This window comes from Podarcis vaucheri (genome assembly GCF_965113315.1).
Source record: "Podarcis vaucheri genome assembly, chromosome: 8".
NCBI classification, from domain to species: domain Eukaryota; kingdom Metazoa; phylum Chordata; class Lepidosauria; order Squamata; family Lacertidae; genus Podarcis; species Podarcis vaucheri.
Window position 1 is genome coordinate 47,347,923 of NC_138766.1, and position 17,369 is coordinate 47,365,291.

Sequence of the window (17,369 nt, forward strand, 5' to 3'; positions counted from 1 at the left end):
GGAGGAGAGGCGACGTCACTTCCCTCGGAAAGAGGAAGCCGCTCTTCACGAGCGAAATGGTTATCTGCGGCAGCCGTCGGCTACGGTGCCTCAACCACGTGACCGTGCCTTACGTACGACAAGGTGGCTGCGCCCATGGGAGCGAAGCTTCATGGCTGTGCGGTGGTCCATCGTGGGCTCCCCTGTGGCGCTGGCGTTGTAGCCGTGGCAGGGAGGCATTGGGTTGGGTTGCTGGGCTGCTCTGATGACCTGTCTGACTTTAATGCGCTCGTTTCCGGGAGAAAACTGTTGAGCTCATTGCGATTTGGCTTCCTAGTAAACGTATTTGTAGGTTTCCTGCACGAGCCCCCACGGCACAGATCTGTCCTCAGCTACGAACTCGCTAGGCAGTCTCGAAATGGTGACAGTAATACTGTTTTACTTTATGGTAGGGATTAGAATAAGATAATGTTTAGAATAAGATAATGTCTCTAAAATCAGCCCTCGAAAGTGCTTTATGAGTGAAATTGCCACATACATCTTCTCTTCTGTCCTTCAGTAAAGCAAGCAGTTTTATTTATCCTGCCTTTGGATGTTAGTGATTTGGGTTTGCTTTGCCCAATAGTCTCCCTCTAGGTGTTTTTATGTTTTTATTACCGACCTCATTGGAAGTTTTACTGTTGCCTATGCTACAGATGACTGCAGTTAACTAGAACATCTTAAAATGTATTCAAAATAAAAAAAATTCCTTCCAGTAGCACCTTAAAGACCAACTAAGTTAGTTCTTGGTATGAGCTTTCGTGTGCATGCACACTTCTTCAGATATTTTGACTATGGCAGACCAACACGGCTACCTATCTGTAACTTAAAATGTATTGTGTGCAGACATTCTTGTAAGTGCTAATGATAACTTTGCTTAAGGGTGTTGGGGCAGTCTGAATGACTTGTTTTGGACAACTTCCAGGGGGGAATACTTTTGCAGGAAAAAGAGCAAGGAGTTTTTCGGTATCTGGAAAGGCCCGCAAAAACTTAAGTTTAAATTTCATGTACAATTCCAGCTATTCTAAAATAGGTATCAGAGTTTGTAACATGATGTGGTGCTCTCGGACTAGATTTGCACATTGTTTCTGCCATAATAGTGCATAACATGTTGCATAAAAAGCTTGGAACATTTTTCTACAAATACAAAGTTGACTTTTAAGTACGATTTGCTGAAATGGTTAAAAACTTGAAATTTACTTAAAGCAATAAAGCTGGATAAATGAGGTACATTCTCCCTTGGTTTTTAAACATAATTGACATCCAAGTGATAAACAATTTACTTCTGTTAATTTCAATTATAGTTGTTTTTAAGTAGGTGCAATTATGATAAACTAGTGATATAAACAAATGCATTACGTGGGTTGAGAACACTATTTAGTCTCAGAATTACATTCTCTCTCTTGCATATTCAAGGTAAGTGAGGCAACCCTTTCAAATCAATATGGGATTTTCCTGTTACGGTAATTTTTCTCTGTCCATGGTGAAAAGAGTAAGTTTCATGAGCTGGAGACCCCATTCCAAGCTCACCTGAGTAGAAAACCCAAGTAATGCCTGAACAATCCCATTAGGAGGCAGAGATTTAAATAACGTGGTTCCTACAGTTATATAAATTGTGTAACAAGGGCTAAGTAACAGTATTGCACTTAGAAGCATTAAAATGTATACCACTGCTATCTATGATTTAATAACATATTGCTGTCATCAAACTACAATCTTGTAAAGAATTTAAAATCAAAGTCTTTGAATAATTTAACACTGTATACTGGAAGAAATTTATCTGTCTTTGGCTGTAGTCCTAAGTACATTTACTTAGTGAGTAAGACACATTGGATACAGTGGGACTTACTGCCAGGTAAACTTCCATAGAATTATGCTGTTAGAATATTGGGTTTTTTGGTTAAAAAAACTCCCCAATAATAAATTGCAATACTTATAAAAGGTTTACTTTTTTACTTTTCAGAGATACTGATTTATTTATTTATGTTGAATCCACCTGGAAGAACAATACACTGAAAAACAGCAGGAAAAGCAGAGAATGTCTGTTGTTTGTCATCTATCAGCTGGGTGGCTACTGGACCACCTCTCCTTCATAAACAAAGTTAACTACCAGCCATGCCAGTCCCATGATCATTCTGGCTTGGCCTTTGTTGATGATCCTGCTACTGCTACTTCCTCAGATGGGGCACTCATTGAGGCTGTAAGCCTAGATGCTAAAAATTCTTGCAGAAAAGATTCTATTGATGAGGTCAAGGCCCCAGAAGAAAAAGCAAGTCTAATGGTAAAGAATACATATGCTTTTCGGGAAGAATTTTTTAATGTGCTGAAGCCACATGGAGTTGCAAACAATCAAATGGAACTCCAGCAAAAGGGATCTGAGGCTGGTCTAGGAAATGGCGGATCAGAACAGCAAGAAAGAGTCAAGATGAATGGCTCTTACTATACTGCTAAAGCCAAAAAGGTACAGTATAGAGGAATTGCTGCAAAGTATCTTCCTTTGAAACAAGAGTTCTATTTGTCACTGTATAAGCACATGCTGATGCTTGATTACTTTAATGAACTGAAGGCTCAATCCCTCTAAAATATTTACAGTCCCATTTCCTTCAGTGCCATTATAATAGTCACTAGTTACTTGGAGTAACATAAATAAAATTAACATCCACCTTAGACTTGAACTACCATGTAGTTTTTTTTATTTCAGTGAGTTGACTAATTAACAACATTATTTAACAAGGTGTGCCTATAATATTTCTGCCTTTGACAGCACTAAAGTGTTATCACTTTGGGGGCACAATAGCAGCAAGGCTTTGGTTATTTCTATCAAGTTCTAGAGTGCAAGATGGATCACAGAATCTACCTTTATCTTTTTAAGTATAAAGAACCATAGAATATGGCAATATTTTTAAATGATAGAGGTGCTGATATTTGTGCATGTTGTTAACTTTAGAAACGAAAAAGAAGCAGTGAACTTAACCATGGTGAACGTGATGCTTTAGAATACCATTTAAAGGTAAGTTGGAGAAATAATTGTGATGGAGGTGTTGCTTGTTTAAGTAACCTCAAATGCACACTTCCATGATTAAATATGCATATACTATAAATGATAGTTCAACCTGCAGCTCTTAGCATAGTGAGCTATAAATAGCACCATTTCAGTATTTAAAGTAGGATAATGAATGCCAGTGTTTTAGAATGGCACTTTCCTTGGCTTGATATTTAAAATGCAAAACTATCAGAATGATTTATAGTGTGGACTGTTCAGTCATTCATTCAGATAATCCTGTTCACAGACTGAAGATTTGCATGTCTGTGGATATGTCTCTGTGGAATTGTAACAACCCGCCTCATATATTTTCTCTCTGTTTTTCATTTTTCTTTGCTGCACAGATCAGCGGCTTGATTTTGGATGGTACCAGGAGTTTAGTCCAGGAGGGGCTTAGAAGTGGTTTCCTCCAGCCTAGCTCTTCAAAACAGATTTGTGCCAAGACTCCTGTTATAGAACACAGTAGTTTAGCTGAATTATGTGAGATGGCAAAGCAGTTTCCTTCAGTGAATGAATCAGAACAAAGAACTGTATGCATGATAAGTGAGGACTCCTGTGTTCCAGAACAAGTTCAGGTTTCCTGTGTTACAGAAAACACCACAAACTATGCAAAGATAATAACATTAATGGGACAGAAGTACCTATTTCCTCCCAAAAGTGCTTTCCTTTTATCTGATATTTCTGTTATGCAGCCGCTCTTGGACTGTAAGTACATTTCCAAGCAAAATTACCCACTTTTCAATGTTTCATTAATATATTGACAGAGCAAATTGTGTAGATTTTGGAAGGAATTTAAAGAACACCTATTAGCAGAAATGCTTAGATTTGAGCATCAGTAATTGTTAAACACATATTCATACTATACGGCAGTCACTCATTTTCACCTGTTATCTGATTTCTAGCATGCATAGTGGGAGATATTAGAAAAATTAGAGGCTAATACATCCTTTGTGGAACAGAAACCTCTGTTAATAAAAGAGAAGCATTTTATGCTAGTTTTGGAACTGACATGACTGCCTGTTAGTTTGAATGAACGTGAAATGGAGCCACTTCAGTTTGATCAGAAGTATGTTTATATCTTTATTTGTAATCAGAGCAGGGTAGTGTTACCACTTTTAAAGACAAAACATCACATTTCCATGTTCTTTTAAATAGTATGAAAATTGTTTATTAAAACTTGGTGAGCAACTTGGTTTTGTTGCAAACAAATAAAAATAGACATAATTTGAAATACTGAAAAATGTGTATTCTTGTTGCTTTGTTTTCTAGATAAAAAAAAGTTTGGCATAATTATAATAGATCCACCATGGGAGAACAAGTCTGTTAAAAGAAGTAACAGGTAGCCTTTTACTTTCTAAAACATAATATTTTATTAAACATACATATTAAAACAGCTCCCTTTTAGATGTTAATGGTGTATGTGGAATGACAATTTCTGGCTTTACTAGTGCAATTAAGAGTTGTTTACTACAGGAGACATGTCTATTCAGAAGTAAGTTCCATTAAGTCCTTACTCCCAGGTAAGTGAATATAGGGGACTGCAGCCAGAATCTACTGTTCAGGCTTGAGGGGTGGGAGTGGCAACTAAAGGCATATTAGCATATTTGTTGCTTTCTTTCGTTTCTCATTTTCTGGTTGATGTTCTCAAATGTAATGGGTTCTGTTCTGTAAACTCAGATTACGACATTAGAATGCATGCATCTAATTCTCCAGTGGATAACTGCAATTTTTTGTCAGTAGAACTTCAATTAAACTGAATTAATATGAAAGTTCTACGAGGCAGTGGGGAACCTGGTTTGATAGTTTTCTAAGGTGAAAATATAGTTATGCTGGGGTTGGGGAATGAGATTACAACACTGAACCTTCCCCGCCCCCTTAATGAGAATACTTCATAATTGAAAATATTAACTTCTGAGCAATATACCTCTCTGAATGCTCTGTTATTTGAAGGTTAATCAAAATGAATGGTTTCTGTGCCTGCGGAGCGTTTGCAGAAGTTAAAGCTACTCTGGTTTGCTTCTAATTAATTCATATTTTACAAAAGCTGCTAGGTGGGATGGCCTTAGTGTCTGAGAGGCAAGCTGGCCAGGAGCTGTACTGTACGATTCTTTTAAAATAAGCAATGCGTTGAGACTAGTAAAGCAGCACGTTTCCACTATCGTAGGAAGATTCTGATTCCTCCGCCATTTGCTAGACAGGAAGGGAAATGTTTGTATCGTGTTCTGGGATTACAACATGGGAGGGATGAATGGAGGAAGTTCACATTAGAATAGAAGTAGAAAAGAAGTGGTACTTCTGGAATAGGAGGAATAGAAGGAAGAGTTGTCGCAGAATAGCATAACAGCACTTTTGAGTTTATATACTACCTTGAGATGCCCCCCCCCTGTTAACCAGACAGGGACAAATACCCCAGCAATTATTAGGGACGACTGCTTCCAAGAAAATAAAAAAGCCCAGTTTAAAGGCTTACCATTAATTCCAAATTACTCAGGCTTCAAAGCTTATATGTTTAATGTACAATTTGGTCCTGTGCAGAATGAGGTATGCCTGAGCCTATAGAAATTGATAAGCTTTAATTTTTAACTGATTTCAGATTCATCAAAATAAGCTCAGGGTTCAGATCTTAGGCATGGAGGCATATCACTTTTCTTTGCTGTCTATAACTCTGGCTGTAATACTTGGGTATGTGTCTACCCATCCAGATGGATTCTCGGGTGATCAACAGGCATGCCTCTTTAAAATGCAGTACAAAAAATACAGATATCTGTGTGATGGGCATTTCACTAATACAAATCGCCTGAACAATCACTCAGAAAGCTCTACACTTCATTGTGAAAAGTCGTAGATTTTCATGTCAGTATTTTTCTATTTGTATTACTGCAGATTTGTATTACTGCAGTTTTAATATTAGAAGAAGAGCCTTGCAGACTCAGAGCAAAAGCCCATTTAGTCCAGCATCCTGTTAACCACAGCAACTGGTGATCCTAATGCTTCAGGTAGCATATAGCTATCAATCCTATTCACTGTTGCTAATATTATCTTCTATGAATTATTGTATTTTCCTTTAAAAGTTAGTGGCCATCACCACATCTTGTGGTAGCAAATTCCATTGCTTAACTTAATAAGCAGCTTTTTAAATACTGTATGAATCTGCTGTAGATTAAAGTGGGGGGAAAAAACCAAAGTATTGGATATTCTGCATTGCAGAGAATTGCTTTAATGTAATATGTAACTTTTAATGACCATAAGTTCAGTTTCTATGCATAACAGAATTTGGAAATGGAAGGATATTTATCGCTGCACCCAGTGGATCAGAATGTAAAGAAACAGATGTTCAAATACGATGGGAACAGATTTCACCACTGGATGTCAGTGTTGGCTCAGTTTTAATTTATCTAAATGTTATTATTGAAAAAAGTTTGCAAAAGATTGCCATTGCTTTGTAAAGGCCTGCTGTTTTCCTTTCTAGCTTTGGTCCAGCTCAGACTTTGTGAATTTATTCATGTGTAGGTACAATTACTTGTCCCATTGGCAAATCAGGCAAATTCCTGTTCCAGCGCTGGCGGCCCCAGGTTGTCTTGTGGTCACTTGGGTGACTAACCGACAGAAGCATTTATGTTTTGTGAAGAATGAACTCTATCCCCATTGGTCTGTGCGTGGAGTGGTGGAGTGGTTCTGGGTGAAAGTAAGTTTGCGGGAACCTTTGGACTTATTTTTATATATGTTTAGTTTTAAATTTATTTCTCGATAACGGTTTTTATTGGTAGCATTTAAAATATTTGAATATTAGCATTTTTGAAGCAAATTTTTGTTATGTATGTAATTTTTTAATATATTATCTCCCATGGGAAGTTACAGTTAGGGATGACACCCAATTAAGGAACTCAGTCAGCACAATCCTATACATATCTGCTCAGAAGTAAGTCCCACTGACTTCAATGGGGCTTACTCCCAGGTCTATATAGGATTGCAACCTTACTATGTTAACTGCATGAGTTCTAATAAATTACATACATTTGTACATGTATGAAAAAAGGGGGAAACATTATTTTTTTTGAGCAAGTAGCAGAAGGAGGCATTCCTTCCTGAGAATAATTTGTAAATAGCCTTTTCTTTCTTCCCCTTTTTTTTAAAAAAAGCCTTCCTGGTTAATCTGATGTCGCTTCTTTTTTCTTTTAAATCAAAATATTTTAAATCGGTCAACGAAGTGTTGCAACCCCAGTTGCAATTCTTGATTTATTTCACTATTTCCCCCATAAGTAGAGATGGGAAGGCCTGGAAAAAACCTGGAAAATTGGGAGGGAAACTATGTTTCCCCCCCCCATTTCCCCCCGCAAATGGCTTTGGAAACCTACTTTGCTTTGACCAGTCTTGGGCTGCCTTCTGATCATATTTCAAATTTGATGTTAGAATCCTTGATCTGAAGCAATTCAGATAAGGATTTATAATTGTATATGTAGCCACACAGTGTTAAGGCTCTTTGGGTTCAGTGGTCTACCCCCAAGCCACCACTGATGGTGTAAATGAAAAAGAAAGTGGATTACACAAGCCCGAAGACTACCAATCTCTGAACTAGACTTGGGTATAGTGTGAAAACATCCTTAGGATAGATCAATAGAAAATAAAATATTGTAACATTGATTTGTAACTTGCAGCATTGATTTCCGGTTCCTTTCTATCAGATTACAAAGTCTGGAGAGTTTGTATTTCCATTAGACTCTTTTCACAAGAAGCCTTATGAAGTTCTTGTATTGGGAAGAGTCCAGCAAAATACAGATGTGCCATTAAGGTATGAGTCCATTGATTTCTCTATATTATTAATGGGAATTATTATTATAAGGCATTCATTAGGAATGCTCAGCTGAGGTTCAAAGGAGGGCGCAATGGCCTTTCTTAACAAAACGATATGAAGACTGAAGTATGCTTGTACTCCAGTTCCCTTGAAAGACTAGCTTTTAAGAAAGCTGTAAAATACACCAGACTCCTTCTGCTGTTCCCTTTAGATATTTAGTTGTCTGCTTCTTACAGTGCTGTGAAATTCAATTTCTCAAGATACGACACTGGGAAATCTTGGAAGCAGATGCCTTTAACTGATGACTAATTATCACTAAAATGGGTGGGATGTCATTGCAGGGCCAAGATCATTAGCTGCCTTGAGCATTCATTTGAATTGGAATAGGAGGAGGGGGATCCCAAAGCAACTATCTCTCTTCCCCTTTAGCAAAGTGTAATCGGTTTATGTGAATATTGGGGCTGGGATCCAAAGAGCCACTTAGCCTAATGTGAGGGGCTTGTGCAACCCCAGTGGGATATTTTCTTTTTCTTGCCTTCTTTCTTTCAACAGGCAATCTCCACGCCATAGCACAACCTCCACATAACTTTCAATTTAGAGTGTAGGGCCTGCTATAAGCAAGATTAAAGCCTCTTTGGGCTTGCAGAACTGCTTTCATAATTCTTTGGTCCCTTGCCGAAGTCTCTTTGAAGAGGTTTTGAATTGGTGATTTAGTACAGCTGCTTGGACTTTTATGTGTTTGGTTAAAATAGCAAACATTAACCTATACAGGAAAGTCTTGCCGAAACAGGAATTCTCCTAGTGATATTATATGAAGTGGGTAGCTCCATATCTTCCTTGTTTGGCTAGCCCAAACCAGATCTTTTCCATGTCACCCATGTTAGCCCTGCAGGGCTGTTGGTTTCTGCTGCCAAGTAGACCACTTGTTCCCCTGTATTAAATATAGATCTGTTTTGTTAAGGGCAAACAATATTCTAAAGTTGAAACATATATTGGCTGCACTATATTTGTCTTCTTGCAGTCATATTTCTTTATTGGCTTAGTTTTTGAAGAAGCTTAAGAAATTTCATAAGCTGCCCTTTATCTTTCAAGAAAACAAATACACTCAGCATTTAGATATTTAGCTTCCCAGGGGCTTACCATCTAGTATGGCAGTGAGATATTATTATAATTATTCTGTTTAGAGGGGGAAAGGGACCAATGAAGGTTTGGATATTTAGCAAGATATTCTCATTTGTGCTCTCACCATTTATTTTGTTTTGATCTATACAGTAGGATTTCAGAGGATGACATGCCTCAAATTCCTGATCAGAAATTAATTGTGAGTGTACCTTGTAACCTTCACTCACACAAACCACCTCTGACAGGTATGTTCCTGAAATGGTTCTATAAAGCTAAACATTTTTGATATTTTCAACTATTGATACCTTTGAGACGGGTTAATGGCTTGAGTACCTCTGCTCATTTGTTTGTATTGCTAGTTTCTGACCATCAATAACGAACAACTGAGGTTAAAAACTTACTGAAAATTTTGATATTTTCATTGGGTTCTAATTGTGGATTCAATTATGCACGAATTAGGCATTTTAAGAGGGACAGGTTTCATCTTTCATACTTGGTTTTACAACTGGCATAACCACTTTAGAAATAACCTTGATCTTGAAGAGGTGAATAACTAGTAGATTGCAGTTGATTGGTTGAATGCAGAGTTCCTGTATATTCAAGGGACATTCCTGAGAAAGGAAGTGAGGGGGAGAGAGAGGCAATTTTAGCTAATTCCTTTGCCTTCCTTGTGCCCTCTGAGAAGCTGTTACGGAGGGTTGGGATCCAACCCAGTACATTTCTTAGTATGCTGCATTTGTGTTCCAGCTAGAGCACTGTAGCATGCATGTTGCTGCCAGTTTGAGGAATTCAGGTAGATATTCTTTGGTTCTAAAATTCCTCTGATATTATTAAAGGTGCTGATTCATAGCCGTACTTCTACTAACCTGGACCTTGGGTGGCTGCTTTGAAAGACTGCAATTTTTATCGTCGTCATAGCAAGCAAGTTCACTTTGAGTCAAAGAAGTTACTTACTGAGCTTGTATGTTCTTGGTAGAGGCAGCAACAATGCTTTTCGAGAGGAATATGGGGAGGTAGAGGAAAATGAGAGATGAAGCCGCTTCCTCCCATTTCCTCAATCTCTTTCACTCACTGTGTTTTGGTATCTGAAGAAGTGTGCATGCACACGGAAGCTTATACCCAGAACAAACTTAGTTGGTCTCTAAGGTGCTACTGGACAATTTTTTAAATGTGTTTTTGAGTGCCCACTTGTAGAACTTTTGTTTACAATATGACAGATAGCAAGACCTTTCTTAATATCCCCATGCCAGCCAAATATCATTTGTATCATATATTTATTTATACCCCACCTTTTCCACTGTCAAGGACTCAGGGAAAAATATTAATGCACCTTTGAACTTCCATTTTTGGTTGCACTGGTTTGTGGTCTATGTGTGCAGCTCAGTTAATCCAGGAAGCTATGCCTGAAGGCATAACCCCACATAAACTCCATTTATCTAGGTGTGAGCCCCGTTGAATTCAGTGGGACTTACTTCTGAGTAGACATGGCTTGGATTACTGCCTACATTGATTTGCAAGGTCCTGTATAGTTGTCTGTCTTGTAAGAAGACCCCTCATCATTGAGCTCGTTTCTTTCAGTAGTATAGAGCAGGTTCGGCTGGTCTTTCCTTTGCTTGGCTCTATCTGTTAAACCCAAGCAAGACCGAGCGCTTGTTACATATAGTGGATATGTTTGTACATAATAGTTAGCTGATTTCAACTTACTTATGGTTCATACTGTATGGTTTTATGTGTGACCAAGTGCATGGTGTTTTTTTTTTATGAACAGCAGTATATAAATATTATTATAAATAGCATTAAGGCAGGGTTTTATTATTGGCTTATGGGTCAATGATTGCTGGGGACCTACAAACCATAATACCTGGTTCAGCAATAATGGGAACACAAGGTTAGCTAGTTTGTTTATCACATTAGCAACATGGGAGGAGTGAATCATTCAAGGTAGGCACAATATTCCCCAAATCCTGGTTTATTGCTGCATGTCATTGTGGCCAGCATGAGATGATTTGAGTTGAGGGAGCAACAGAGAAAAGTGAGAAAGTGGGATTTCACCATTAGTGGAAGCTTTGTGTGAACAAGACTTGGTGAACTGTTCCTTAAGTAAAAATTATTTACTAACGTACACAAAATACATACCCACCAAGTGTCCTGGAAAAAAACCAGAGCATCCAGTTTTCCCCTGTGATGACGTGGCAGCCATCATGGCTCCCTTGGTCATGTGATCTGCTACTTATCCTTTAGTCTAGCTTCTTTCCAGAGGGATCACAACATAGAGGGTTGTATCCAAATAAGATACTCAAAGCAGACCCCCTGAAATTACTGAGTTGGTGTTAGTTACATCCAGTAAGGCTAAATTGGATGCAACCTAGTATTTGGAAATATAAGTGGTTTATGATGTGTCAGTGGTTATTTTGAATCTGTTCTCTGCCCTAACTATTAGTTTTACATTGGGAAGATGGGATATAAATGTTTTAATCAAAAGACTGTACGGTGCTAACAAAAATGGCCCAAACACCACCATTCTGAAATAACATTAATTGGTTTAACAAGTTTTTTAGTTGCCTTTCCATATGCACATCTTATTTAATCTGTAGTTCATTAGATGTATCTGTCTTCAGGCTGTGAAAGTATACTTGTATTCCAATTCCAGTGAAAGGCTTCATATTTATAAAGCTGTAAAAGATGCCAGTCTTCTCTTTCAATTCATTTTAGGTGAAGAGTGAAGCATGATCACATAGCAGAGGTTGAGCAGCCACATCTTAAATTATTATGTGCAAGGCTCTTCTAAACCAGCTAAGACTTGTGCAAATGTTAAATTTTTATTAAATTGTCTCACCTTCCTGCTGAAGAGATTCCCTTTTCCGGCAACGGTGACATTTTATGCGAAGAAGCAAACTTCAACAATAACATCTTAACACAGTTTCATAGTTTCTGTGTTTTTACAGCATTGGTAGCAAAGGAGATTAAATGCTCTGTTTGTGCAGATAAAACTGGAGGAGTCTGAAGGGAAGGGAGAAACAAAATCTGGTGGAGGCATCTAGAAGAGGGGGCGCGCGCAAGACTAAGTGGCAAAGTGGCAAAGTTAGCACCCACTAGCTTTTCCTGACAGCCCTTTCAGTGGAAATTTAGGGTGAAACATGGGGGAATTTTCCCACTACAGTGGTACCTTGAGGTAAGAACATAATTTGTTCTGGAGGTCCGTTCTTAACCTGAAACTGTTCTTAACCTGAGGTACCACTTTAGCTAATGGGGCCTCCAGCTGCCGCTGTGCCGCAATTTCTGTTCTCATCCTGAAGCAAAGTTCTTAACCCGAGGTACTATTTCTGGGTTAGCGGAGTCTGTAACCTGAAGTGTCTGTAACCTGAAGTGTCTGTACTCATCTTTTGTAAGCAGTTAATTCTGTGATGGGTAAGGCTAACATTAGCAACAAACAAAGGCAAACCTAGGGGGCACAGACCCGTCCCCCTCAAAAATCCCCTATCAGGCATTGGAAGTTTTCCTGTTACACTGGAGAACCCCCACCCCCAGCTTAGCACCTACTTTGCCCACAGAAGGAATCCACTGGGATCTCTAGCAGAAAAAAACTGCTGCTGGTGGTGCTATAGAAGGGGATGGAAAGGGTCCTTGGAGTGGCTTCCAGGCAGAGAGCAGCATGTGTGCCCTATCCAGCCAGGGGAGGTGTGTTCTTCCTCTCCTCCTGTCCACACAACCTGTCCTGCTTCTCAGCTACACACACACACACACACACACACACACACAGGGACGACGACCCATAATACAGCTCCTTGCCAAGAGCTCAAGTGACCCTAGGTGTGCCTGTGGCAACAAAAAAGCTTGTTATTCCAGACATGCATTCTGACTTCTTATATATTATTATTATTTCATGCATTTCTTGTTAAGTTTTCCAGAAATTATGAAAACAAGGTAGGCAGAAGAGAAGACCAGATTCAGAACATATGGACTGGCATTAATGTAGGTACATATGAAACCATTTGTAGTTAATATGGATGGTAAGAGTGTTATCATTTTGAAACAGTTGAACTCAAAATGTTAGCAGCTGTAAAACAGGCGGAAATTCAGCAGGTTGCTGAAGAGAGTCGTTGGTAGAGAAAAACGCAGCAGCTGAATTTTTGTCTACTGCGCAACTGTTAAAGTTGCAGATAAAATTGGAGAAACAGAAGTATAGAATTGACTGTGAAATGTAAAGGGAGAGAGGGGGGGATATAACGGTAACCTTTATTGACCTTTATGGATAGGACCTTTATTGATAAATGATTGATGTGGGTTTTTTTTAGTGGGGGTGGTGGTTTGGGGAGAATCAAATGAACCTTCATTTTGTTTCCAAGCCTTTTAGCATTTCTGTCATCATGTTTTCAGACATGTCTGTATTCCTGAATGGTGCTGTGTCTTCACTAAGCAAGGAGAGGGAGTGTTGGCCTGTCCATTTTTAGTTGGTGAAATATATGTTTGAACTCAGTTGATGATCTGGTTGACTGTGCTGAATGCTAATGAAGTGGGATACTAACACCTGATAGTATAGTGCAGATTTTGTGGGGTGCCGGGGAATGAGGGCCCTTGCTTCATAAGTGAGATTCCACTCGCGTAGCATTGGATTCCACCCACACAAATCACTATATAAACTGTTAATCAGTTATGTAGGTGCAATCCCATAACAAAGTTCTGCTGTCTTGTGAGTATAGCAGAGGCATGTCTCCAGGCCATAATGCAAATATAGGATTGCTCTGCGCAGCATCTTAGCTGCGTGTCTTAAACAAGCACAAAACTGCTTTAGCTGGCAGCTTCCTCTTAACAATTTCCAAGGAAGTAGAGTTCTGTGAAGGAGGTAATGATCTGCAGCATGCTTAATAAACCACAGTCTCCAGGGATCCTCGGAAGGAAACCATAAGAATCGGAATGGCTGAAGAAGAGAGATGCCCCACAACAAAACTACTGCAAGCTACTAAGCTTGCAGATCTGCAGTTTCAGTCTTGTGCATGCTGGGAATCATTTAGATGAGTGAGGCTTCATAGGATTGGGCTGTAAACCGTGCTGCGAGGGAATATATTAACCAGTGAAATCAGTCGGTGCCTGATGTGTCTCCTCCTTTTAAGTTTCTGTTTCAAAGCTTAAGTTTTTAATGAATAAATTTTAATATTCATAGAATATAGCTGTCCATGTGTTGCTGTCCCCCCCCCAAAAAAAATAAGCACTCCCATTTGAGAGATGTTATGGTGACAATTCTAAAAACAAGGCGGTGCTGAAGCTCTCATTCCCTGTCTCCAAATGAATACTGATAAATTAGAGTGACTGGAAGCTTTGACAGTATTGTTCATACTCTCAAGGTCGTTTATTTCATATTCCTTTCTGGCTATAAATAGTAAAGCTGGCTGATGAGATCCTTGAAATTAATTTGCTGTCTCTTTCTCTCTCTTTATTGAAACATTCTTCCCCACCACCCCCACCACCTTCCAACAGCTTTGAGGAAATTGAAGAAACAGAGGTGTGTTGTTTTTTTTTAAAAAAACCTAAATCAATCTCATGATTTTTCCTCCCCAGATATTCTAAAAGGATATACCAAGCCGGATGTGGAATGTCTGGAGCTGTTTGCTCGGAATTTGCAGCCTGGATGGACCAGTTGGGGCAATGAAGTTCTCAAATTCCAGCACATAGATTACTTCACTGCATTCCAGAACAAAAGTGACAAGTAACTGTAGGCTGGGGTTCTTGTGAGCACTCTAGATTTTGTCCTTGACATCGATGCTGCACTTGGGAACCAGTATGAGTTAACTGTAAGTCTGCATGGTGTTTTTGAAATCTGTGTGATGAGCATAACAGTGATGCCTTCAGGTATATAATTTGCTTCTGGGTTCATCATATATGTCCTCTGCTGTGGTAGGGTGACTTTTGCAATCATCTTCTGGAGTTTTTGTTGTTTGAGCCACCATATAAACAGCAACCTTCAAAAATTAGCCATGCCCTTTGCAGTTGGGCTCCAAGGTGTGTCTGTACATTGAATCATCTCTCATGGAGATGATGGTAATGATGATTCCTATACCTAAGTTGACCCCTAAGGCAACTTAAATTTGTACACAAATACAGGATGCAATTTATAAGAAAAGTTAAGACAACAAAATCTCCACGTATTACCAAAAGTCTAAAAGCCAAATGCATCCGTATTCCAGCCAAAAGGATAAAGGTCAGCCACCCACAAAATGTCACAGGGCAGGGCAAGTGGACATGTTATCCCTTCCTAGTCCAGTAGAGTCTGTCCTGAGAGAGAGACACAGAGAGTGTGAGAGAATGTAAAGAGCCCAAAGTCAACATTGTTCTTGTCACAACAAAAGCAATAATCATGGCTTATTTGGTTTCTGTGGGTTTACATCATGATTAACTTCAGCTTGATTTAGGTCTCTGTCTGTATTCTAATGATTCCTCTTTCTCAAATATACAGGACCAGAATTTCCCTGAATATGTATTCTGACATTAGCTCTTAAAAAGATGTTTTAAAATGGTTACTGCAATAATTTAATTTTTTTTGAATGATAAACTGCTTTTGTTTCTTTTTCTCCCCCTTAGGGTTTACTTTGGGGGGGGGGAAATGCTCTAATAAAAATTACCATATGTTTGTATGCAAGACTGTAAGAAAAGGAGTATATCTTAAGAAGGAGTAACCATTATTTAAAAGAGAGCGGAATAAATTTGACTCTGCTACAAATTAAATAAACTTCGGATTGTTCAGTGTGCTGTTAAATTTTTAAATAAGCTCTGGATGTTCACAAGTTGACTGGATTTTTTGTACTTTAATAATAAAAAATCAATTTCAGAGATATTTTTCTTGATACATTATTTACGGGCTTCTTGTTTTTCCAAGTTAAAGTATTTAAAAGATTTTCCTTTTGTACTTTGAGATAAACAAGGTGAAAACAATGCCGTTTTGGTTTGTGGAAAGGTGCAAACCTAAAAGAGAAGTAACAGTGCAAAATATATGTGTCTACTCAGAAGCAGGTTTCATTGAGTTCCAACAGGGCTTACTCCCAGGAAAGTGAGTGTAGGATTGGTGCTTTAGTCTTCATATAGGCACGAGGCAATTCTGACAGCAGATACCAAAGCAAAAACCTCTACAGCACTCCCATCCCAACGCTGCCCAGCTTCCCTTTTCATAGCTGATCAAGCTGTCATGATGCAATGTTGATGATGGCCTATCGACAGGCTCTTCAGGCATGGAAATGAAACCAGTGTAACAGAAAGCCCAGCATTGGAGGCCCTCTCAGTACTGATGTCCTCCATGTCCGTCTCAGGTCTGAAGGCATACCTAAAATCCCCTGGACTCTCATTTGTCTTATACCAAATCTATAAGTGAGGCTGGGTTTGATGCAGCCTTCAGTAGTAGTTAAATCAAAACAATCTGCTTCATCCAAGCTCACAGATCCTAAGAAGAAGGGGGCCTTGCTAGTTGAGTTCTAAAATGATGCTTAGGCACAGAATCCCATAGATGGGTCTGCAAAGATGGCCACTTGGCTTCCCTAAAGCAAGACGAATAAGGCAGCAGGGCGTGAATGGACTGGTCTTCGAGGCAGAGCCCACAGACTCTTACTAATTTAGTGTGTGACAGGTGATAGTATTTATTTGTTACAGTGACATGGTTTACACATAACACTTTAAGCCAACCTATAACTTAGTGCAAGTGTATGAGCTCCTACTGTTGCTGTGCTGCGGTGAGCTAAGCCCTAGGTTTAGCTTAGTGGCTCATGGCTTGTCTCACTCCAGACAAACCAGGAGTTGTAGCCAAGGTTTGTTCTTGGGTTTACAGCTCATGGCTTGTCTGGAGGAAGCAAACATGGATGACAAAGTATGGCTTAGTTTACAGCAGGAGCCAGGAGAGTAGCACAGTGACCACAATCTCTCCAGGCGTCATCTTCATAGGAGGTTCTGGGGCTTAAACCAGCCTGGAATTATGCCACTGATCTAGAATGTTTTTCATCTATATGCAGATAGGTAGGTGCTATTTCTGGTCTGAAAAAAGGCATTACACATATGCTCCAATGTGCTCTTTATCATTTATACGTTAAAGACTGCAGCTTGACACAGAAAATGAGGTCTGGGGCCTGACAGTAAACACTTTAAGGCTATGACAGGTGTTGCGGTTGTCTCTGATTAGAAAAGACAACGTCCTGTAAGAATATATTCTAATCTCATATTTAGATTAACTCAATGAATGTTATAATCAAACTTTTTAAAAATGAAAGTGAAGGATTGAGTTTGATTTTAAAATGTCAAATTAGCATATGACCTTTACTTATCTTTGTAGTCTAATAAGCAAAAATACGGCTGGTAATGCTTTTGTGAGATATTTTTGGAATAGATAAATTAATGGAGGCAAATGATGGAATTAGG

The 17,369-nt window shown here is 39.0% G+C and overlaps 1 protein-coding gene across 5 annotated transcripts; it reads left to right on the top strand.

The window, feature by feature from the left end:
* Window positions 1-83: 83 nt before the first annotated feature.
* On the top strand, window positions 84-15,804 carry METTL4 (methyltransferase 4, N6-adenosine). Of its 5 annotated transcripts, none has more exons than XM_082236171.1 (9): window positions 84-705; window positions 1,961-2,479; window positions 2,966-3,028; window positions 3,406-3,766; window positions 4,331-4,400; window positions 6,572-6,746; window positions 7,744-7,850; window positions 9,126-9,220; window positions 14,532-15,804. In XM_082236171.1, the coding sequence occupies exons 2-9, from the start codon at window positions 2,057-2,059 to the stop codon at window positions 14,681-14,683; spliced, it is 1,446 nt and encodes a 481-aa protein (XP_082092297.1). In that variant the 5' UTR covers window positions 84-705; window positions 1,961-2,056; the 3' UTR covers window positions 14,684-15,804. The 5 variants fall into 5 exon arrangements, with proteins under 5 accessions (XP_082092297.1, XP_082092296.1, XP_082092300.1 ...); XM_082236170.1 differs by having other exon boundaries at window positions 84-427; window positions 1,982-2,479; XM_082236174.1 differs by having other exon boundaries at window positions 85-427; window positions 1,982-2,479; window positions 9,129-9,220.
* The last annotated feature ends 1,565 nt before the right edge of the window (window positions 15,805-17,369 follow it).

Coding starts and splice junctions, on each gene's coding strand:
- METTL4 (XM_082236171.1), top strand. CDS start 2,057: ATGTCTGTTGTTTGTCATCTATCAGCTGGGTGGCTACTGGACCACCTC. Junction 4,401..6,571: donor TCTGTTAAAAGAAGTAACAG/GTAGCCTTTTAC, acceptor ATTCATGTGTAG/GTACAATTACTTGTCCCATT. Junction 9,221..14,531: donor ACACAAACCACCTCTGACAG/GTATGTTCCTGA, acceptor TTTCCTCCCCAG/ATATTCTAAAAGGATATACC.